A 24,217-nucleotide genomic window follows, 5' to 3' on the forward strand; every position below is an offset into this window, starting at 1 on the left:
GAGGGCCAGTTACATTCAAACCACCATATCCTCCTTCCCTCTCCTTTTCCCATTTCCCCTCGTCCTTCTCTCCCCTTCCCCTCCTTCTTCATCAATAGCTTTAGTTTTTAGTAGATTTAAAACAAAAAACTACCAGACAGTAGTGGCAAACACCTTTAATCCCAGCACTTGGGGGGCAGAGGCAGAGTTTGAGGCTAGCCTGGTCTACAGAGCTAGTTCTAGGACAGCCAGGGATATACAGAGAATTAAAAAACCAGAAACAAAAAACCCAAGAAAACTACCTTTTTTTTTTGTTTGTTTTTTGTATCATCATGCTACACTTTAACTTTTGAAAGCTTATATTTTACATTGGCTAATTGACTGAATTTAACATTTTTTTCTCCTTTGAAGTGGCACAGCTGTTTTTGTGAGTGTTCAGTGTAGACTTCTTGGGTTAAAAATGGACATTATGGAAAAGGAGCCTTTCATGGTAGTCATATGTGGATCATTAATACTAACCAGTGTCTGTGTTCAGTCACTTGAATAATTAACTCCACCATGCACTATCTTATGGAAATTAGTGGGCAAATGTAGGGAAAATATTTGTTTAAGCTGACGAATCATGGTGGTAGTCACTTGCCAGCCACCCTGGATTGGTTTGTTTTAAAGAAATTTCTCACAGATGTAAGTGACACATAGATTATTTTCTCCCAAATGTTTTCCATGAGGGGCCACTAGACCATATGGAAAATAATAGAAATAGAAACCAAAGGCTTCTTCTGATTCACTGAATCGGTGGGGTGTGTATGTGTATGCGTGCGTGTGTGACTATGTTTATACTCAGGGAAAGGAAACAATTAGAATGTTTTATTTTATTTTTCTCAAAGACTAGCAGACTCCAACAGAAACTGTCTGTTATTGCCCGTCCCCAGCAGTGCCAAATGCAGAGGTGGAGCAAGCATAGCTCACCGGAGATGGTGGGGGACTTGGGAGCACAGGTGAGCAGAGATGTGTGCAGCCTCCAAGGCACTGTCTCTTGTGTCAGCCTCCTGACTGACTGACATGAGATCGTAGGCCTGCGCCACAGGCCCAGTTTGGACTCTGCTGACAGATGTCCCATGGAGGAAGCTTTAGGAATCGATTGGTTGTCCTTCCATAAAGGCCTCTTCTGATTTCCTTTAGTTCTCATGGAAGTGCTGCACTAACAGTAGTGAGTTACCTTTCTCCAGAGTCTTTCTCAGCTCTCACACACCATCTGGCAATTCCTGTCTCCTTCCCCACAGTTATCCCGTATTAGCCTGGTAACACCTTTTCTTTGTATTGGTTGGCTAATTGTTCAGTTTGGAATGTTCTGGGTACTTCTCTTTAACTCCGTTTATCTCAGATGATTTTACTTTTAGAGGCAGAAAACCATATTTTTTTTGTAGCCTTTAATATAGTACTATGTGTATATGATTTCTCAATTTTGTCTTGTATGATGAATATGGTTTTGAAATTATATTGTTTTGTTTTTTTTACTTTGAGACTTTGGTGATGAGCATAGAGAACGTTAGTTAGCTGTTAAGTTAAAACTCCAGCAAGCACACACATAATTTGCTGGTGTGTAGCGGTGTGGCCCTGGAGGAGTTGAAGCTAGAGTAGCAGAGACTAGATATTTATGGAAGAGCTGAAAAACAATTTGGTACCCTCCAGTCAGTCAGCAACCACCTTTCCAAGCTGTGTCTTCATAGAAGGTTGCAAATTCTAGGTTAAATGAAAGAAGGAGCCGCATGTTTGAATGTGGGACCTGACCCCCACTAGCCATGCAGCTGGTAGTAGTAAGATGGGGATGGCCATGACTGCCGGGGTGGTTTTGAAGATGGGATAGAGCAGTATGTCTCTCTGATAGAGTCCTGTGTCTGAACTGTTGTTTTTCTATGCTCCAAAAACAGGGGCTTAGTTTTTCTTCTGTTAAACCTTACTTTCGCCCGCCTTGCTGTAAGCCTGCGTCTTTTCTCACAGCATTGTTGATTTATCTGTAACAGGAGAGTGAATATAGGCACAGGACGGGTCCTTGTGAAGAAGGCCCACTAGGGGGAGATTCTGTTGGCTGTACACAGGACTGTACTTCATAACTTGATTCCCACAAAAGAGAAAGTTTTATGTCCACATTCAGTTTATGATCTCCCCAAGAAACTATACTAATTTTATATGAAGATAGTTTATGGTCTAGCTTGGTATGATTATGTGAATGGGCTGTTTTGTATGTCTTTGTGAAATTGTGTGACTCTTGAGATTGTGTGTTTTCCGAAGAGGATCTTACGTAACAGACTGTTTGAACATTCAGCCTCTAGATGGCAGTTTTGTATACGCATTGGTTGTTCTCAGGTCTGGTTGAACAGTATTTGTCGTTTATACATTGATAATTCAGTCAGCTGGCTATGTGGTTTCTGTAGAAGCTACATTTGTCTGAGTATTACTACTCCAGGCAAAGAGTATTCTCAGTGACTCATTCTTCCTCTAGAAGTTCCTTCCTTTCCCCGTTTCATGGATCCACTCATACCTACTTTCTGGCAACAGCTAGCCTGCCCTGTTCGTCAGTCCCCTTGAAACATTGTGGTTTAGCTGCTGAACTGAGGTGCCAGGATCTTGAGTTCAAGAAGATGTCTGTGAGGGCAGCAGACTTGTCCTTCTGTCCAGCCTGTGCTGAGAACCAGGCTTCTCCTCCCAGTTGCATTCTTTATCTCGCGGAGCAGATGAACTGTTCTTCCTGGTCGCTGCCGGCTTCCCGCCCCTCCCCTCCTCACTGCTTGTTTGAAACACCATTTGATTTTGCCTTCCTGCCCCTTGGGTTGGAGTGCTGGTCTCAATGCCATTGACCTTTCAGGCAGGAAATGGCTGTTCCTTCCTCAGAGGGTGTTATGCTGCTCTGGCTGCTTGACTGGGGGTGGGGTGGGCAGTGGGGGGATGGGCACCATTCTTTCTGAATTGCTTCCTGGCTCTCAGGGATAGTTAGGTGCTGGGGAAGCTCTTGGACTCTTGAGTTCACAAATTCAGAATGTACTGAAGTTTTAGGGCTGCTGTTCTGGCTTCTAATTAAGTGAGAGTGTTGGCTATTTGAACCTGTTTTAAGTAGGAATGGGCTTTGGTGGTTAGTGGAGTGGATAAGAGGGTGACCTACGCGACCTTATTTCTTTCTATTCTTTAATCAGTGCAGTGAAATTGTTGCTTTGTTAGTGAGTGCACCCATTTATCTACCTGTTTCTCAACATAGGATTAAAAAAAACCCTCAACACCAAAGTTTTACTATTACATAAATCCCCCGAAAGAAAACAGTTGAACCAGTAAATTCTGCTCATTTGTTCATTGTGAGCCGGAAGAGTACAGATGGTGTGTGTGTGTGGGCAGCAGGCAGAAGACCCTAAAGAGAGGATCTTAGTTTGCTGTCAGTAGCTCTAACAGGAATTTGCAGTGTCCTTGCCTGTCACCCATCCCATTGATTAGTAATGCTTTCTCCTGGCGTGTGGTGCTAACTTGTGCCTGTCACTGCAGCCGGCACATGACACTCACTTAGAAGTCAGTGTCAGTTATGTGCATGGGCCATATGGTTTAGTATACCCGAAATTTGCCTGGTGTTTTATGACTTTATTCTCTTTTGAAATAACTGTATGAAATTATTCGATGGGGCTGGCAGTATTTACTCTTTAGACTGTTATTACAGCCAGGGTCCTACTTACTCTGAGACCTTTCCTCCCAAGAGTCAGTGCTCTGGGCTTTAGTTGATTATGATCCATTCACTCATCAGGATCAGCTTCTTTCTGAATCATTGATTAGAAGCTGCTTAGGAAAACATTCTAGGGTGTGTGGAGGGAGGTTTATTCCCTTCCTCTCTCCAAGTTGGTAGTCTTCTTAGACTCCAGGGCACATACACTCTCCACAGCTAGGGTCACTGCAGCATTATGGGTTAAGTGTAGGCCTTGCTGTAGTCTCTGGCCCACCTGCTCTGAAGAGCAGATTTAGCCCTTCATAGCAATGTGGCAGTTTTCACTTTTAGAAAGAGTCCCAAAGGGCAGGAGATGTAGCTCAGTGGTAAAATGCTTGCCTAGCGTGCATGAGGCTCCAAGTTTAGTTCCTAGCAACACAAATAAGCAAATTAAAAACAAACAAACAAACAAGGAAATAAGCAACGGAATAAATTAAAGGGGGCCCAATAATAGCACCCAATCCATATGTTTATTGTGAGAAATAAAAGATAATTGAAATAAAGTCCTTAGCACAGTGTTTGGCATGTAATAGGCAATACATCTTAGCTCCACGTGGGAGTCACCAGTTTGTGACCTCTGGTCCCTCACCTGTGCTTTCCCAGGTCCCCATGATACCCGATGGCTGGCAGCTGCCTCTGTGACCTGCGCTTGCACTGTTTTCTTTATTCCCATGCCTCCATCCACAAGTCAAAAGGCAGAAGCAATAAAAGGCCACAGGCTTTAGGGAAAGGAGCCCAAGTTTATAATCCTTGGGGCAATGAAAAGCTTCTTGCCTGGTTTCCTTCACTTGAACGCTTTCTATAAGCAGACATGGGTCGGTGCTATTCTCAAGGTTGTTCTGCATGGCTTTGCCCATGCCTCTGCAGACTTTGAGCCCTTTTCATTGTATAGGGAGTACCAAGAAACAATTTTCCCAGCAGTGCTTCCTCTTCCTGGCATCGCACAAACCCTTTTTACCAAGGAATAGAGAGCCCATTCCCCAAGCCTTCCCTTTCCCGTCCTGCAAGAGCATCGTGGGACACACTCCACACACAGGCTGTAGGGAGTTTCTGTGGGCACTGTAGTCCTTTTCCTGTCAACTTGACCCGTCAGTGTGCACTGGTGTGGATGGGAGTTAGGAGTGAGCTCTTGGCAGCCGAAGATTTCGTCTTGTGAATGAGTAAGGCCTCGCGTTTTGGAGTTGATCTAGAGAGGACAGTACTGTGAGGTTCTTACTGTGTTTGTTTCAGTGGGGTGGAGTCACTCCTAGCATTTCCTTGTCCAATAGGAAGTGGGTCAATTGCCAAACCGCTGAGATCACCATTGTTGACTCTGATTCATGAATCAGATTAGAACTAGAAAGCTGTTGAGGAACCCCAGATTCAGCCCTGGTTGTGCTTTTGATTTTTCTTGGCCTAGTAGAGGGCTGTGACTGACATCAGTGGTCCCAGCTTTCTGGGTATAATGCTCTCTTGGTTAGTGAGGTGTTTTTGTTTGTTTACTTTGGTTTGTTTCTTTTTGTTGCTGTTGTTTTGTCTTGTTTTTGTCAACTTGACACTGGTTGCAGTTACCTGGGGAGAGGAACCTCCTCTGAGAAAATGCCTCCATCAGATTGGCCTGCAGGCCTGTCTGTAGGGCATTTTCCTGATTAATGATTGATGTGGGAGGACCCAGATCATTGTGTATGGTGCCACCTCTGGTCCTGGATGGTGTATAAAAGGAAGCTGAGCCAGCCAGTAGGAACAAGTCAATAAGCACCTTTCCTTCAGAGTCTCTGTTTCAGTTCCTGTCACCAGGTCTCTGCTGTGAATTCCTCCCTTGACTCCTCTTGATGATGGAGTGTGGCCTGTAAGCAAATAAACCATTTTTTTTCTGCTTTTGGTCACGTTCTTTAGCTCATCAACAGAAACCTAAGAGAACAACTGCAAAAAGGTGTGTTGCTTTCTGCCGGCTTTTTTTGGGGAAGCCAGCACTGGAAGAGATGTAGGGAGTAGTAGTAGCTTGCCTTGAGATAAATGAGGACCATTTTCCTTTTTATCATCATCATCATCATCATCATCATCATCATCATCTTTAGGGATTACACACATACCTGCTCTGCACACCACTCTCACCCCACCTTCCTACCACTCCTGTTCCCTTTTTTCCCTCCCCACAGATTTCTCTCTTACTGTTCATTTCTGCTCACGTCAGAGAACTATTTTCTGCATCATTCTTGTGGTGTGAGTGCTGAGAAAAATTGCAGATCCTTGTTTGTGCTTCTCAGGCTGCTCTAGCTACAGCACTAACAACGCATTCACAGTTGAGAAATGCTGACTTTTGAGGAGAATTCTAGGGCTGGGCTCTAGAAAAGACTTTTAAATTGCTTGTCCCCTCTCTCATCTGGTGACTGGAGTTTCTAGTATTTGCTGGAGACTTCCTTTCTCTGTCCTTATCAGTTATCAGACATTAGTTTTAGAAGGGAGTAGCAGTCCACTTTGAAGCTTTTACTGGGGAGGGAAAAGGAAATAGCCATGATGTCAGAGTTGGTGTTTTTCTTCATCCTGATGCTTGTGAAAGAGGCATGATTTTGGGTATGAAGGTATTCCCGGTTAGGTGGACCATGGCACCAATACATTGCTTATTCCCCCCTTTAAACTAATCTCGTGCCCTTCTCCAGGCATTGCTTTGATGGTACCCCATACCAGCTATCCTCCCTCACTTGCCCTTGTGGTAGTGACTAAGTTTTTGGAAATGTGTGATGCATTTCTCACTTCAAGTTCATAACATGGCCAAAGGTGTAACCCTTGCGGACCCTGAGGGAAAAGCAATTGAACTTCTCTGCTTTGCCTTCCTGAAAGTACAGGTCACATATCCAGCGGAAAACAGTACAGTTCCTGGTTCTCTAATGCTGCACATCTGGAATAGTAGGGAGGCTTAGGTGTTGTCAAGAGGTTGTACCTCTTGGGCATTTAAAACAAGTTATTAATTGAGATATCACCATAAAATGTTCATATCTCAAGTCTGTATTTGAAGACTTTTTACACACATATATGCTCATGCGCACACATACAAAAACCCAGATCCAGATGAACATTTGTATCCTTGAGGTTTCCCTCATACCCTTCTCCAGATACTGCCACATCCCTTCTTGGAGGTGGAGTCATTTTCCGACTTGTGGGAGGTTTTTAAGAGTTTGAATGCTGTGGTACTATAGTCATATGGTCTGTAGACTTTCCCTCACCATCGGTGAACTTCAGACCTACTGTCTGTCCTGTGCAGCACTAGTTGCTATCACATGGTGTCCCAACATTTAGATACACAGCAATTTGTGCATCGTCTTTTGATAGACATTTTATTGCTGTTGTTTTGGTTTTTAGGAATAAAATAGCAAGAGTTTTTGAATGTGCCTTGTGGAGGACATAGGCACTCATATTTCTTGGTGATATATATGGAGGTAGTGTGGCTAACTCATGTATAGTGTTTAGTTCTAGGAGATACTGAAAAAATGTTCTTATTATTTTCTCACCATCAAAGTATGAAAATCACAGTACTGCATTAGAAAATTATTATTATTATTATTTGGTTTCTCTGTGTAGCTTTGCGCCTTTCCTGGAGCTCACTCTGTAGACCAGGCTGGCCTCGAACTTACAGATATCCGCCTGCCTCTGCCTCCTAAGTGCTGGGATTAAAGGCGTGCACCACCACCGCCCGGCGAATTAGAAAATTATTAAGAAACCTTTTAATATTCTTCATTTAGGAGGTGCTGGATATAGCTCATTCTATTTTTAAATTATATTCCCTCAATGAGACATCATTTCATGTCTACTTCTTATATCTGTTGGCCATTTGGGTCTCCTTTTTTTATTTTTTATTTCTCTCTCTCTCTCTCTCTCTCTCTCTCTGTCTCTGTATGTGTGCACGCATGCATGTGTGCGTGTGCACAAATATCATATGTATGTAAGATGTAAGTGTGGAGGCTACAATCTCACAGTAGAATCTTTTTGCCAATAGCACCTGTTTTGATCTGTTAAATAAAAAAAATCATTGCCTTTCCTTCACTTGATTGTCTTGAGGGGAAGCAATGTGAAGAACTTCCGCTGCCGAACGTCATGCCAATCATATGTATGACTGCGTTCTGGAGGGAGAGCCCTGGCAGATGCTTGTGGGAAGAAGAATATTTATGAAGCATTTCGGGTTTATAGAACCATTTATCATTCTGTCACATTTGATTCCATGCAGGAGCTCTTTAAGCTGCAGGGATTCTTGGTCAGTTTTGATGCCAGAGGGGTTGGGTAGTCCACACAAATTCCCTGGGGGCTCTTGTGCCTCCACATTTGAATAGCATCACATAATAGGGTTAGGAGTTAGACTGTGGTCATGTACTAGCCCTATAACTTGCTGGCCCCAATCAGGGATGCAGTTCTTAACTCTCAGTCTTGGTTTTCTTGTCTTTGAAATGGGAGTAATGCGAACACACTTACCTCATGCCTAGGCATGGAAGACTAAATTTATAGAGTGCTTAGCACAGCAGGCCATACACCATGCTGGGTGGGCTAAACTGTGTTCTTACATCACAGTTTCAGTGGGTCACAGTGCTGTATAGAACCAGGAAGAGTTTCAGTCATATACCCCGTTTCTCTTTCATGGTTTTAGATTTCCCTTCGTGTCCCCTCCCTTCTCCCTCACTCCCTCATTTTTGCTATGGAAAACTGACACACATCCCAAGCACGAACTAAATAGACATGCTTTAAGAATTTGAAAGAGTTACGAAGTTTGAAAGTTTGCCGATATGCAAAATGTCATGTCATGGAAGATTTTTCCTGTTTTATTTTGTTTGGAGATGTGTGGCTAATCTAGGGGACTTGAGAAGGTAACTATGAGCTGTAGCACAAATCTTAAAAGGTCTTATTAATAAAAACAAACCCAGAGCCAGGTATTGAGGTGAACGCTGAAAGATCAGAGAAATGGAACAAGTCATATACAACCTTACCTTGCTAATTCCTCAGCTGATCCTGTTTCCTCAAACTGAAAGCCTCTGAGTCCTCATCCGAATGGATCTCAGCTGAACTGCTGCTAAAAGCTAAAAGCTTAAAAAGGTTCTAGTTCCTGGTCCTCACGCCTTATATACCTTTTTGCTTCCTGCCATCACTTCCTAAGATTAAAGGTGTGTGTCACCATGCCTGGCTGTTGCTAGTGTGGCTTTGAAATCACAGAGAGCCAGACAGATCTCTGCCTCTGGAATGCTAGGATTAAAGGCATGTATGCTATCACTGCCTAAACTATATGTTTAATATAGTGGCTGTTCTGTTCTGTGACCCCAAGATAAGTTTATTGGAGTGCACAATATATCAACCACAATGAGAAGTTAGTGTTTGATTTCTAAATAAAGTTGACCCTTTTATCTTGGCTTCTTATGAAAGTCACATGTAGGATTTGCATTAGTATTTTAATTTATAAAGGAAAAATATGAGTATTTCTACCTAGAAAGTATAGTGCTTCATCCAGATGTACATACAAGAGGCTGAGAAAATGGTCTGAATTTGGGCAATAGAATTACAACTAAATATGCTATATCTGGCTTTATTCACCATCTATCTTCCAGGGTGTATCCCCTACCCAAAGGTGGCAAGACCACATGTGGAAAATAATTTGTATTTTGATGTATCTTTTTGAAGTGAAAACAGGTCATGTTGACTTCCCTGGTTACCAAGGCCTGATAGTCCTCTCTTTACAGCCGCTGAGTTTTTTTTTTTTTCTGAACTTCCTCTTGGTGGCTTTGGGTGGAAATATCACGCCATAGGCCACGAAGTTGATGTGACATGTGTGATACTTTGCACTCTTGGTGTGTGGGCGGCTCTTGAGCCTTCAACTGTCTCCTCGCAGGAAAGGGATTTGGAGGTGTGATGGCTGCCTGACTCCCGGTGTCAAGAGGAGGGTGCTAGTACTTGTAGTGCAGGGAACCCAGGAGGACAAGGGTGGCGATAGAGTAAGTAGGTCGTTCAGGGCAGGGGCCTCAGGCGTAGCCATACATCGGCATCCCCAGGAGAGTTGCTGTAACTCCTGATTTCCCAGGCCCAGCCCCAGCCCAGAAGTTCAGCTTCGCTCGGGTGGGGTTGGGCTGGAAATCTGCATTATTTTTGTAAGCTGGACTGCTGGACTCAAACGGTAGCACCAGCAAACCAAACCAAACCACCAAATAACAAGTAGATCAGCGCCCCGAGAGCGGAAGCTCGGGGCTCGAGGACTTCGCGGCAGACTGTGGCTTCCTAGGGTCTGGATTTCAAAGCCCTGTGTGCTTGTCTTTGAAAGGTGGAAAGGGAACATCAAATCTGCTCTGCCTCCAGGCCACAGGCTCAGTTGTGTGGAGCCACAGCTGTGAGCAGCCTGTGGATACATGGGGAGTCAGTCACAAATGGGATGCTGGAGAGAAATGGGCATTTGGGTCTGAGAAGAGGAGGGGGAACCCTGGCAGATGCTAGGGAAGAAGACAGTCTGTCTTTGGACTCACTTTTCTCTTATGGTGCTAATACCTAGCGTGGCTTCAAAGAATGACTTCCTTCTCAGGAATCAGTGTCTTTAATCCTCAGTGCACCCACCTATTCTAACCTCGTATTCCCACCCTTCCTGACTGCATCTGCCTTTCTTGCTTGTGAGGCAACTCCTCTCCTCCCCACGTCTCTGCTCTTTCCTCTTCACAGCCCCATCCACCTCATGCTCCTTGAATTCCTGACCTTCATACTTCACTATTACAGCTTTGAAAAGTGTAGAGAGGAAGGCGTTGAGGGATGGTGGGTGAAAAGACACAGCTGTGTGTTTAAACATGTAGAGGTGTATCCTCTTGATTGAACAGTGTAAATCAGCTGTCAACAGAGATGATAGGGATTGGCATGAATGTGCTTGGTGCATTGATCCCTGGCTTGGGTGGTTTTAGTACCACACTGGGCACATGTGGGTACAGAAGGCAATTCGACTTTAGTTCTTGATCGGTTGATCTCTCTGTCTTTTAGGATTTCTCCAACTTTGAAGATGAGGTTTTAAAAGAGCTATTCTTAAGCTTTTAAAAATATATTTTTAATGTATTATTTGAGATTTTCATACATGCACACGGTGTGTTTTGATTAAATTCACCCTTGAAACTCCCCGTCCGGCTCTTTCATATTCTCCCACTACTTTTCTCTGACAACTTCATATATGCATTTAAACCCACTGAGTCCACTTAGTGCTGTCACTGTGCGCATGAGTGTAGGGCTAACCACTGGAACATAGGTACTCTATTAGGGACCTCATCCTGGGGTGGGGACTCCATCGTCCAGCAGCCGTCTACTGCCAATAAGTCCTTAACTAGAGGTGGGATCCATTGGTGCTAGGATTTTTGAGGGTTGCTGTGCTCTTTATTAGTTTGATAGACATTAAGTTGTTTCAACAGAATGCACATGTGTTTGGAGGGGAAAAGGTTTGTAGGCAATGTGGGACCAGTGCTGACCAAAGAAGCCCTGCCTTAAGGAGTGTGTGACATACTCCTCAAGTCATTTTACTGCCCAATCTTTTCTGTGAAGGGTGCCATTTGTATAGGAAGCAGGGTTTGATGTCGTGTGAACTGTCCCAAGGCATATGCTCATTGTGAAGAGCAAGTGGATTTCATCGAGAGCACGAGAAGTGAACGCCTGTGCCGCACTCAGCTTCTGGCATGTGGGGAGTCATTAAAACAATTTGCATACATTTAATCTAACTGTAATTACCAAGCCAATTCACTTCATAAAATTTGGTGACAAAAGCAGTTTCGAAGCATTGGATTTGATATTAGGAAATATGAAGGATTCAAAATGGGTATGTCTCTTTTTATCCAGAGTCAACTCGATTCACTTCAGAAAATACTTACTGCATTCTCTCTTTAAGTAAAACTCCCTGTTAAGCAAATGGGTTACAAACCAAGGAACAAAGAAGCTCTAAAGGAACCAGGGAGATAATAATCTGTGTCTGTTACCTGTCTCCTGTCCCCATGAGAGAGATGGGCACACTGAAAGGGACATGAGGAGGTGGCTGTGCCTCTCTTCATGCAGCTAGCTTCAGCATCCTCTCACTCTGATAAGTGGGTATTTTTCAGATGTTCACTTTTGCCAGTGTCTCTTCATGTGGCACGGGGGTCATGTCTGTGTCTTTCCTTTCTCTGTAGGCCAGGGGTTATCACCATGCAGGCGTTGTCGGAAGAGGACCGTAGGCTCTGGATGGAAGCCATGGATGGCCGGGAACCTGTAAGTAACAATTCAGGGAAGTGGAACAATAAAGACCCTGAGTAGTTTGTTGCTTCCCTACTGAGAGGTTTTTTGCTATTGCTCTAAAGCCTTGAGTCTTTGAAACCAGTGTCCCAGGGGCCTTTTTTATTTGTAGATTGATGTTTGTAGATATTACAGTTGCTTCTGTGTGTATGTAGTTCCCAAGTTTTGACCTTGGCTTCTAAGGTAGAAGTGATGTGCTATGTGATGGTATAGCAGGTTTCCCCCATTATAGACACAGGTGGATTGTTTCTGCGCCTCTTAGAGGAGACAAAGTAGTCTGGATTACTGGATGGATATTGACCATATGTTGCCTTCACAAAGTAGGCTGCAAATCATGAACCCAGCTGCTTTTGATGGGATATACAGTTGTAAGAGCGTACATAGGCGACGCAGCGTTTTATCATTGTCATCTGATTAGGTTTCCCATTGCTATGGTGATTCACATCTCATGGTAAGCAGTGGGACATTATCAGGGTAGATGGAAGCAGTTAAGCCTGGCGACGTGATCTGTGCTCCCATTTCAGAGATGCTGGCCTCAGCAGGGTTTTGTGATCTTGTGGTTGTTATGCAACATGTGACATGTTTAACCCATCTCAGAGCCCTGGGGTAAGTCCCAGAACAGTCTTTTTTTATCTTGATGCTGAGAATCTCAACTACGATGTTATAATATTAAGGTCACAAAAATCCTAAGAGTAAAGTATAGCTGTTTCATCATAAGAGATAAAAAGATTTTTACATGTATAAAGGCATGATCCAAAGGGGGGAAATGTGTGCCTGATAAGGCAGGTCATGGCTTCTGCTGCCAGATAACACTGTGAATGAAGCCTTTGCCCCTTGCAAGACTATCTCAGTTCATTTGTGGCTCTGTCCTAGCCTATGCTGGTGGGATGATCTGGCAATACAGAGGGATATGCTGTTCTACCCAGCTCTATTATATAAACACAGGACTCAATCTAGTCAACAAAACACAAGCAATAACTAGTGTTTTATAACTTTTAGTAATATGTGTCCATATTAAGTAACTTATTAAAGACGAGGCAAAGTTGGGTAAACTATAATGAAACAACTGTTTAATCTGAATTTTTTTCTTGGGCCAAAATATAAGATTAGCCTCAATTTTTCCGATGTGCATTGTTATCCATAGAAACATCCCCAAAGCAGATACACCTTTATCCTTGTAGGATGTCACAGTCAGAATTGCCATTTCATATCAGAGACTCTCAAAATGAGCTTGTTGGAAGCCTTCATCTTTGCTGGCATCATCCACCATCAACTGAGCACCGTGTGTGTGTGTGTGTGTGTGTGTGTGTGTGTGTGTGTGTGTGTGTTTTACAGGATTTAATATTTTTAAAATCTACTTATTTCTTATTGTCTTAGGAAATAGGTGTTGGGGATTCATTTTGTAGATGAGAAAACAGGTTTAGAGGGATTAAATAACTCAGTGCAAGTGTCACAGATAGTAAGTGGCTATCTTTGTAGAGAACAGGCTAGGATGCTGTACATTGAAGAGACCTAAAGTGTTAGTAGGATGTGTGGATGGAAATGTGTGCCTGTCAGAGCTCTCACCTGCTCTCATACCCAGTATGACAGCTCTGCTACCCGGACTCATGCTTTCCTGGGTTGTTCTGTCATTGCCCTGCACCAGCTTGAAAATGGAGTTGGAAGCATCCAGGGAAAGCATTGTGAAGTGCTTAGAGGTCACTTGCTGCTTCCATTAGTAAATGAAGTGCCATATCTACCCTCAGATGAGAATGGAGAAATCCAGATGCACATAGGCTGCCACTGGCTCTGCCAGTCAGTACCCAGTGCATTTCAAGGAATAAGAGGAAAAAGGATGCTGTGAATGTCTGGCAGTCTCCACTCTAGTGGCGTAGCTGAAGTCTATCCCTAAATGTATTTAGGTTTTATCTTTAATATAGATATATTTTCAGACTAAGGACTCATGCTTAGTTACTTCTGCAGTACTTACTTTCTCTGGCTCACTTGAATGACTCCCCAAACTCAGAATGGGAAATCCCTGGGGCGAAAAATCCTTTCACCACGTGATATTCTTGGTATGAGTTAAACAAAATAAAGCAACAACAAAAACACACCCCTTGCTGCCCCAAGTTCAACTCTAATCCTGCCTGCCCATCATGTTAAGCCCCCTCTTCTCCTCTCCCCTACCACTTGATACCTGTTCCGTGCCCCTGTGTAACTGGCCCCTTACTAACTACTCCAGTCTTCCCATAGGTTAGCACCTGTCCTGTGCAGATGCAAAGTGTAATCTTGAAAACAAGCATCTTTGTGCTCCAGAATGTACACATTAGTAACAAGTCTAAACAGGAGATAATTCTGTCTCTGAACATTCTATAAACCTGTTGCCTCTGAGGAATATATAGCTTGCGTTGGAAACTACACCTCTGTGTGCTTTTCAGTGTCCTAAAGGGGAAGATAAATACAGACAAATGAGGACTGAATAATTGACAGTAACAGGAGGTGTAATTTCGTCTCCCACTGCTGAGAGCATAGTAGACAATTAGCAGCTCCATTTTAATCACCTCCTCCCTAATTAGTTAAATATGCACCCTTGGGAGTTTTGGCTTTGTCTAGTTGGCTTTTCCTCAAGCTGATCTTAGAGTAATTCCCTAATATTGGGGAAATTCTCCTACATTAGGGAGATATAAATGTGGGCACCTGCTGACCAAAATATTATTCAGTATTAAAATGTTTTGAAGGTGTACCAGGGAATTTTAGTTTTTATTTTCTTTGTTCTTCATTGTTCAGTAACATTTTAGAATGATTGGAGAGGCATCTAAATAAACTCTAACTTGGTTGATTTTATAACATGATAATCATTACATAAACCATAGTTTTTAGCCTATAGTCACATTCCATCTTAAAGACATGTTGAATATTTTCATGCTGTTGATGGACATGTGATAGAGGAAAAAACTGGAACTGTATTTCAACATTAAACATTATGATTTTATCCACAGATCAATGAAATTTTTCAATTCAAATGAAGGGGGCCCAGTTCAAAGTTGCTTGAGAAAAACTGTGTGAGATGTAACTGAAAACACTACTGTTTAGTATGTTTTGGCTCATTTGAACCAGTTACATAATGTTTGGAGTTGTCTTCCTTTCTTTCTTTTTTTTTGGTTTTTCGAGACAGGGTTTCTCTATGTAGCTTTGCGCCTTTCCTGGAACTCACTTGGTAGCCCAGGCTGACCTCGAACTCACAGAGATCCGCCTGGCTCTGCCTCCTGAGTGCTGGGATTAAAGGCATGCGCCACCACCGCCCGGCAGCTTCCTTTCTTTTAGCTTTATTTTTAATGTCTTCTTTCCACATACAGCAAGAGGCTTTCTAAGTATTCCAGGCTTATATCTTTTATCAGGCATATATCATCGTCATCACCACCATCACCATCTGTATCATCTTCATTTTCTTTCTTTCTTTTTTTTGGTTTTCCGAGACAGGGTTTCTCTGTGTAGCTTTGTGCCTTTCCTGGAACTCACTTGGTAGCCCAGGCTGGCCTCGAACTCACAGAGATCTGCCTGCATCTGCCTCCCAAGTGCTGGGATTAAAGGTGTGCGCCACCACTGCCCGGCCTTCATTTTCTGAGACAGTTAAATTGGAAGAAAAATTTAAAATTGCTGTATTATCATATAACATGATTATCTATGTAGGAAATACCAAATAGTTCAAACACAAACAAAACCAAATCCCCAAATAAACACTCAGAACTAGATGGTAAGCTCTCCAAGATAGCTGAGTATTAGATTCTCTCCCCACCCATCGTCATACTTCTATAACTTAGCAATAAGCAAATGGTATCCAAAGTTAAAAACACATTGCAGTCACCAACCCCTGTAGCTAGAGTTTTCCTGCCTTGCCCACAGTCAGGACAAATCTTTGTCACCTGCCAGTCCCACAGCTGCTCAGACCCAACCAAGTAAACACAGAGACTTATATTGCTTACCAACTGTATGGCCGTGGCAGGCTTCTTGCTAACTGTTCTTATAGCTTAAATTAATCCATTTCCACAAATCTGTATCTTGCCACGTGGCTTGTGGTTTACTGGCATCTTTACATGCTGCTTGTCAGGGTGGCGGCTGGCAGTGACTCCTTCTGCCTTCCTGTTCTTTTATTTCTCCTCTCTGTTAGTCCTGCCTATACTTCCTGCCTAGCCACAGGTCAATCAGTGTTTTATTTATTGACCAATCAGAGCAACTTGACATACAAACCATCCCCCAGCACAGCCGAGTGCAGACCATCTCAGACACCTGCACTCAGGCCCGTGGTCCTAATCATCCTCTATGCGGACCTGCTGGGTAAAGCCACGAGGAACCTGAGAACATGTTCCCACAGGACATACAGAACATCCCACAGCAAACCCCCAAATAGTGCTCAGGCACAGATCTCCATAAGCACTGGAGAGTGTTGGTGGAAGAGGAGCTGGGTAGATAGACTGCTGCATCCAAAGATCAGAGGGTTCGGCTTGTAAAGAGGACCGCTCTCTCCAATTCCTCTGTAGATTTAATGCAATTCCTATTAATTCTGCAGCAAATTTTCTTTACAGTTTATCTATAAAGGTAAAGAGACTAGAAGAGCTGAAGCAATTTTGAAAAAAGAATGAAGGTGAGAGTAATTATTCTACTCTATTTTAAGACTTCTTTTGTAGCGACAATAATCAAGACATTGTATTGACAGAGGATAGACACCTGGATCAATGGAACAGAATAAAACCCAGAAATAGACTCCTGTGCACAATTGATTTTAGACAGAAGTGCAAAAGCAATTTAATGAAGGAAAAGGAGGTTTTTTTTTTCTTTTGTTTTTTAAACAAAAACAAATGGTGCTTTTTAAAAGTAATGGATACCATGGGCAAAAGCCAGAAACCCCAACTTAAGTCTCATACATTACATAAGAATTAATTCAAAGTGATTCATATATTTATGTATAAAATGTAAAACTATAAGACTTTCAGATGACAAAAAATATTTTGATGTAGGGCTCTGTGAATTTTTTCAACATCACACCAAAATATGGCTCATAAAGTTTAGAGGGAAAAAAAGAGGATAACTTTTTCTCCACCAAATTTAGAACTTTTGCTTTTGTATATGCAAGATCCTGTTGAGAAGAAGAAAAGAGAATCTCTAGAATGGATGAAAACGTTTGCCAGTCATTTTTCTGACAAAGGACCTACATATAAAAATGTAAAAAGAACTCTTAAAACAGTTCAACACCCAATTAGGATATAGATAAAAGGCACAAAGAGCCATTTTAAAATGAAGTTTTAGAGACTGAAGAAAAGGGTCAACAGTCAAGAGCACCCCCTGCTCAGACAGGAATTTGATTCCTAGCACCCATCATAGGCAGCTCATAACTGCTCAGAACTCTAGTTTTGGGCATCTGATGCCTTCTTCTGGCCTCGACAGGCATCTGAATTACACATTCACACATATAAATAAAAACAAAATAACCCTTAAAATGAAGTTATAGAAATTACATAAAAGCTCACAGAAAGTTGTTCCATATCATTAGTCATTAGGGAACTACAAATTAAAACCATAGTGTGTGGAGGTCATTACACAAAATCATAATCAAAATGCAGAGCTACGGAGCTCAGTCCAAAGGATATAACTGCAATAGAATTCCTGCATCTAAGCCTCAGGCGACATTGCAGAAGAGGTGGTGGAAAGATTGTGAGAGTCAGAGGATCAGGGAGGTTGCTGTAAGATTGTGTCTCTTATGAATGTCAGAAGCTACACCCATAAAGTCTTACCAACATAACTACCTAAACATGAGCCACAAGGATGACCACAATAGACATGCTAAAGTGGATGGGGAAAGCCCTGGAGTCCTCAACCTACACAGAGAACTACAAGCAACTAAGGAACGCTGAGAGCAGGAGAAAGTCTTCCCAGGAAAGAACACACCAAGGAGATATTGTCTTAGTTAGGGTTATTATTGCTATGATGAAATGCCACGACCAAAAGCAAGCTGGGGAGGAAAGGGTTTATTCGCTTACACTTTCATGTCACAGTCCATTACTGAAGGGAGTCAGGACAAGAACTCAAGCAGGTCTGGAACCTGGAGGCAGGAGTTAATGCAGGGGCCATGGAGGGGTGCTGCTTTTGGCTTGCCCTTCATGGCTTGCTCAGCCTGCTTTCTCATAGAACTCAGAGCCACCAGCCCAGGGATGGCACCACCCACAATGAACTGGGCCCTCCTCCATCAATCACTAATTAAGAAAATGCTTTAGAGGCTTGCCTACAACCTGATCTTTATGGATTTTCTTAATTGAAGTTCCCTCCTCTCAAATGGCTAGCCTGTGTTGACACAAAACTATCCAGTACAGTTATCCAATACCAACTGATTAGTTCTAAAAACATATACAAGTAACATTAAACAGACTGAGCAGGTTGTACTTATGTGTCAGGAATTTATATATATAAAACAACACTTAATGCAAAAAGAAGCTATCAGTTTGAAAGAGAGCAAGGAGGGGATAGATGGGAGGGTTTGGAAGGAGGAAAAGAAGGGGAAAATGATGATGTGATTATACTATATCCTCAAAAAAAATAGAATAAAAAAACCCCTATGTAAGTACAATGAATTCCCTATATGAAAGATTCAGGTTTATAGTAGTAAAAACAAGAAATGACTGTGGGTACCTGTAGGAAGCTGGTCCACTTATACACTGCTGGTGGGAGTGTAAAATGAAACAACTACTTTGGAAAGTTACTAAGCAGCTTCTAATATACTAATAAACTAAACAAACCTTTACCATAAGACCCACCCATTGCTCTGAGACATTTTCTCCAGAGAAATGAAAGTATGATACACATAATCTGTACACACATTTTGGTAGCAGCTTTGTTCATGATACCTCCAAACTGGAAATAACCCAAGTGCTTTTCCTGGGTAAGAAGTTACAAAGGATGCTACATCCATAGAGTGGACTATTATCGTGCTATAGACAGAAGCAAACTGGTGATACCCCTTCACCAGCTGTGTGCATCCCAGGGTGTTATGTCAATTGAGAGAGCCAGTCTGGGAATGGATATGTAGTGTGCTTCCATTTTGTGACATGCTCGAAGTGACACAGAAATGGAGAATAAAGCAACAGTTCCCAGGGGATGGGGGCAGTGAGGTTGGAGAAGAGAAGGGGTAACACAGTCCTGTGTCATGAATCTGGTAGTTCTATGAAATTATGTCAATGTATGTGTGTCTACTTCTGAATAGTTTAGCGCGCACGTGCACACACACATACACACACACACCAAAAAATGTATGCAAAACCTGATAAAGTATGAACGGAGTATGTAACTTAGATAACTTAGCTATGGGACTAATGATAACTTTCTGGATTTGATGCTGGAGTGGTTACAGGAGATAGTAGCGTGGAGGGAGTTGGATAAAACATTCACAGGACGCCTCCAAGTTTCCTATCATTACAAAACACCAACAACAGAAAACTTAACAAAGTTAGCCAGTCTCGCAAAGTTTTGAAATTACTCTCCCAGATTTACGTTTACTCAGTCCAGGGTGACAAGTAGTAGAGTCACGATTGCAGCCGCATGGTTCCATTTCACGGTGCTGTGGCCATTGCTTAAGTGGGCTCTCGGTTAAATTGCACAGGGAAGCTAGAATGGTGGCCCACACCTGGAATTTTCACCCCCAGGCTGATCCAGGAAGGTTGCTGCAGGTTCAAGGCCAGATGGAGCTCCAGAGTCAGTTCCGTTTTCAGCGTGAGCTACAGTATGAGGCCGTGTCTCAAAAAGATCAAGGAACAAAGCAAGCAAAAACATTTAATCATAGAAATCTTCCTTCGAGTGTGTGCATACTGCAGCTCAGAGAAACTTGGGAGAGTAAGTGTCCTTTGTCAGTTTCCTCATCCCCAGAGCTGCCCCTCCTTCTCTTTGTGTATTGTGGCTCTAAGCATGTTTGCGAAAGCAAGCAGCTTAGAGTCACTACAGTCACACCATCATGTCTGAAGTACCTTTCTGTAGAAAGGTGACTCAGGGTGTCACTGGGAATCACAAAGTTTTCCAGAGCCATGGAGCGTGGGTCTGCCCCTGCAGACTGTATTCTCATATACTCCCTTCACTATCGGCAGGGATTTGAGTCTGAAGCTGCTTGTGGCATGTCCTTACTTAGAGTACTAGTTCTCTTTCATATTGCAAGAATTCTTTAATTAATGATATTTCCACCGTGGGCTGACGAGATGGCCCTGTGGTTAAGAACAGCTGTCCTTGCAGTAGACCTATGTTTGATTTCTAGCACCCACATGGTGGCTCACAAACATCTGTAATTCTAGCTCCAGAACATCTGATATTGTCTTCTTTCCAGGCAACCACACAGTATATATTCATACATGCAGGCAAGGAGCTTCCTGGTCAGTACTAACTTGATTTTTCTATGTCCTATGACCACTGTGTATAGTATCTTCAACAGTAGGGTCCTATCGCCAAGTTCTGGGCAACCAAGAGCAATGGCCATAGCTTATATTTTTTGGATATCTCTAGGACACTCCTGACCCACACACTTGGCACTAGGCTTTATATTTGGCAACCTGTGGCTTCTGGGATTAGCATAATCCCCTGTGCGAGTAACTCCAATTAAACTCATATGTGTGTATATGTATATATACATATACATATCTATACATGCATATATGTATATAAATGTATATATATGTGCATAAATACACATGTGTATCATATATAGCATATATACAGATATATGAGGCCTATACAATGGTAGGTTTACATATTGCTTTTAATGTTAGTTATCCCTCTCCTACCCCTCTTCCTCTCCTTACATTCCTACTCCCCCACCTTCCCCTACTCTCTTACCCCTCTTCCCACTTAAACCTCCTTCCCCATTGTCCCCGCTTTCCTGTTCATATCACTTGTGCTCTGTTTTGTAGGTTGTTTCACAGAGCTCTGTTAAGCTTTCAGTTTAATTACTTTAGTAATCCTTTAGCCATTCTTGACATTCATTTTTTCAGTTTTTATTATTACAAACAATAATAAAATTATTCCTTATGTACATTTCACTAATTACTTATTTCAGCATTTTTTTGGGTACACATCAAATAAAATTGCTAGGCTGGATTGTATATATATATATTAATATTTTAATAGGTACTGCCAGATTATTTCCCATACTATTGCCAAATTAGTCTCTTATTATAGCCTGATTCGTGCTTCAGCTGCACAGTGCTATATAAACATAAAGTGTGGTTCCTGCTGTTTAAAGTGTTAAATTCCATTTTCAAATTTCTGAGCTAGAGATGACACCCATCAGTTCTCTCAGCTCTGCCTTCAAAGCCCAGGACACGGTTCTAGCTTTCCTACTGGCCTCTTGGCTGGCCAGGCTTTCCTGTTTGTTTCTGCAGGTATCTCCTGTTTCCTAGCACACTTGTTGCTCGGGGTAGAGTCATTAATGAGGGGAATACTGCAACCAAATTGGCACATCATGTATCTTATCTGAGCTGTGGTTCTCTTAGCCTCAGGTGCATGATCTGAAATGGGACCTGTGGGCCATCTGCCCCCATGTGCTCTGGCAACAGTCAGCATTCTGCTGGGTTGTCCCAAGGTCTGTCAAAGTCCTTAAAGTCTTCCAGGAGAAAAGAAGCAATCCCTTGTTAAGGAGTCGCTCTTGCTGTGGTGCCTCATGACTAAAAGAGCTCTCAGTCCCTAACACCCCACAAGCCCAGTCAGCATTTCTACCTGGCTTTCCATCCAATAGAAAACATGGAAGATGCTGCCAATGTCTGTCTCCTCTGTAGGACAGCTGTTGTTCTGTCCACCCGTTTGTTAACTTTACACCCAGTTTGTATGCTCTGTAAGTTCCTTCCTCCAGGTTTGTGGCTTAGGCTAACTATTGCCCAGTCTTTTGTGAGGGGACAGCATGAATGAGGCTGTAACTCTGAAGGTTTCTATTGCTCGTTCTTCATTTGAATTCAGATCTAGGTGCATACAACAGTTCCCTGTTTCACTTCCTACATCTGGAAGATGACATCTTGGCAAATCAAGAAGTTATTGGAGGTTCTGGCTATGTGTATACATGTGTGTTTTCAGTAGCTCATTAAAAAGCAAAAACATTTTTCATTTTAAAATCCTTTGAGACTTAAATGTAACAAAGAATTCCAGAACATTCTTTACCTAGATAGCCTAATGTTATTGCCTTATATAATCACAATATAATTATGAACCCAGGACATTAATATTAATACAATATATTATATATTAAAAAATTCTAGTTATCTGATTAATTTATCTCTTTGCTTTCTAGTCTACTGTCCAATCCAAGATAACACATTGTTTTTAGTCACCCTTGTTGTGTGACTTTCCCTGGGGATATCTGGCTAAACACCTATTCATGACAGATAGAGCATAGGCTACTGACCAAAGAAACAATTCCACCCAACTCTGTCTTAGTGATCGTGTGTCTTTGTTGGGATTACTTACAGAAGTGTGGGTGAGGGGTGTCCTAGTTTGCGTCTGGTTGCTGTGGTAAATACTGTGACCAAAAGCAACCTGGGGAGGAAAGGGTTTATGACGGGCTTACAGGTAATGGTCCATCACTGAGTAAAGCCAAGACAGGAACTGAAGTAGAGACTATGGAGGAATGCTGTCTACTAGCTTGCTCCCTTTAGCTTGCTTGAATACTTTTCTGATATAGCCCAGACCCACTCCCCCAAGAAGGGCACCACTTATAATGGGCTGGGCCCTCATACATCAATGGGCAGTTAAGAAAATGTTATCAGACATGCTCACAGGCCAGTCTGATGGAGGCAATTAATCACTTGAAGTTCCCTCTTCCCAAACTATCCAGCACAAGGGGGTTACTTATAGTTGTATGGGTGACTCGGGGAGAACTTCATCACTGAAATCTGATTCCATCATGGATGACAGCGCCTGAAGTTGCATCTCTGAGGCTCCCAGCCCAACTTGCAGCTAGCTCTGCTGAAGCAGCATTTCCTCTCCCCAGAAAGTGTTTCCTGCTTGTACAGTGACAATGGTGAGGGGCTGTAAAATCTTTCTGAACTTCCTGAATCTCAGAAGTTTCATTAGCTTTCCAAGTCTTATGAGCCTCCCTTCCCAGAAGGGCGTGTTTGAATTCTGAGGAAACAGCAGTACAATAATGCTTGGACCAGTTAGAAGCTCAGCCTTTAAAAGGAACATTGCCACTAGTTGATGTGCATAGAGGCGAGTGTTTGGACAATATTCTGTGTCTGTTCTCACTCCTTGGTAACAATGCACACCTTTGCATAACCAGGGCAGCCAGGTTTCTTGTTGTCTTCCAAAAGCTCTCTGTTATATAAAATCTATTGTAGATTTTCTTTTAGTACTTCTTCTTTCCTTACAGTATATTTACCTCTTTTAAAAACACATTTTAATTTAATTTTTGACACACCATCTTGCACATTTTGGGGGAACAGTGTGGCCTTTTGATACAGGCATAGTAGTTCCTGATGGTCACATCAGAGTGACTGATGTCTCTGTCACCTCAGACATTTCTTGTATTAGGAACATTCAAAATTCTCTGTTGGCTCTTTTGAAATTCTCCATTTGAGCCATTGTTATCCTGATGTGCTCTAGAACATCAGAAGTTCTTCCTGCTCCACAGCTGCTCTCCTGAATCCAGCTGTTGCTTTAGAACATTTGTCTTCTACCCTGTCCTACCGTACCGTATGTTCAGCTCTGGGCAGTTTGCTGTGTTTACTGTGTACCTTGTAGTTATTGGTTTAGAGACACCTGAATCCATAGATGCTAGACATCCTGTTGACCCCTCAACTCTAGCTGTGGCACCACTGACTGTTGGCATCCTTACAGATGTCACAGGAGTGGTACACGGGATGGAGGTTATTGTTGGGTTAGCTTCAGTCTCCCTCCCCACCTCCCCGTGTGAAAGGCCATTGGTGACAGACTGCGTTCTCCTAAAGAATGGTCAATCTAGATTTTCTGCCATTTTCTCTTATACTCTCAAAGTTCAAAAGTGGTCATATTTGGTAGTGATCAAATTTAAAGTGGTATTTTAAGCAGTATGTTGACAGAAGACCTGGGGTCATTTGAATAACAGAAAGTCTGTAAGTTAGGTTGTCTTTTGGTGAGGTGTGGAACAAGATAAGCATTTTAAAAAACGTGTTTGGGATTGCTGATTGGTTTCAAGTATGGTTCAGTCAGCATGGCTCCCAGTACCAGTTATTGCACTCCTGGTAGTTTTGTTCCAGAAATCCTGCCACGTAGCCCAGAAGAAAA

The 24,217-nt window shown here is 42.5% G+C and overlaps 1 protein-coding gene across 3 annotated transcripts in view; it reads left to right on the top strand.

The window, feature by feature from the left end:
- The window catches only part of Arhgap26 (Rho GTPase activating protein 26), a 400,407-nt gene that overhangs the window by 136,581 nt on the left and 239,609 nt on the right, over nucleotides 1–24,217 (top strand). For all 3 annotated transcript variants that reach the window (XM_037197112.1, XM_037197113.1, XM_037197114.1), the window contains exon 11: nucleotides 11,857–11,935. In XM_037197112.1, coding sequence (XP_037053007.1) covers nucleotides 11,857–11,935 — 79 coding nt within the window. The remainder of the gene's footprint in view (nucleotides 1–11,856; nucleotides 11,936–24,217) is intronic.

The sequence above is a fragment of the Peromyscus leucopus genome, chromosome 19 (assembly GCF_004664715.2).
Source record: "Peromyscus leucopus breed LL Stock chromosome 19, UCI_PerLeu_2.1, whole genome shotgun sequence".
NCBI classification, from domain to species: Eukaryota; Metazoa; Chordata; class Mammalia; order Rodentia; family Cricetidae; genus Peromyscus; species Peromyscus leucopus.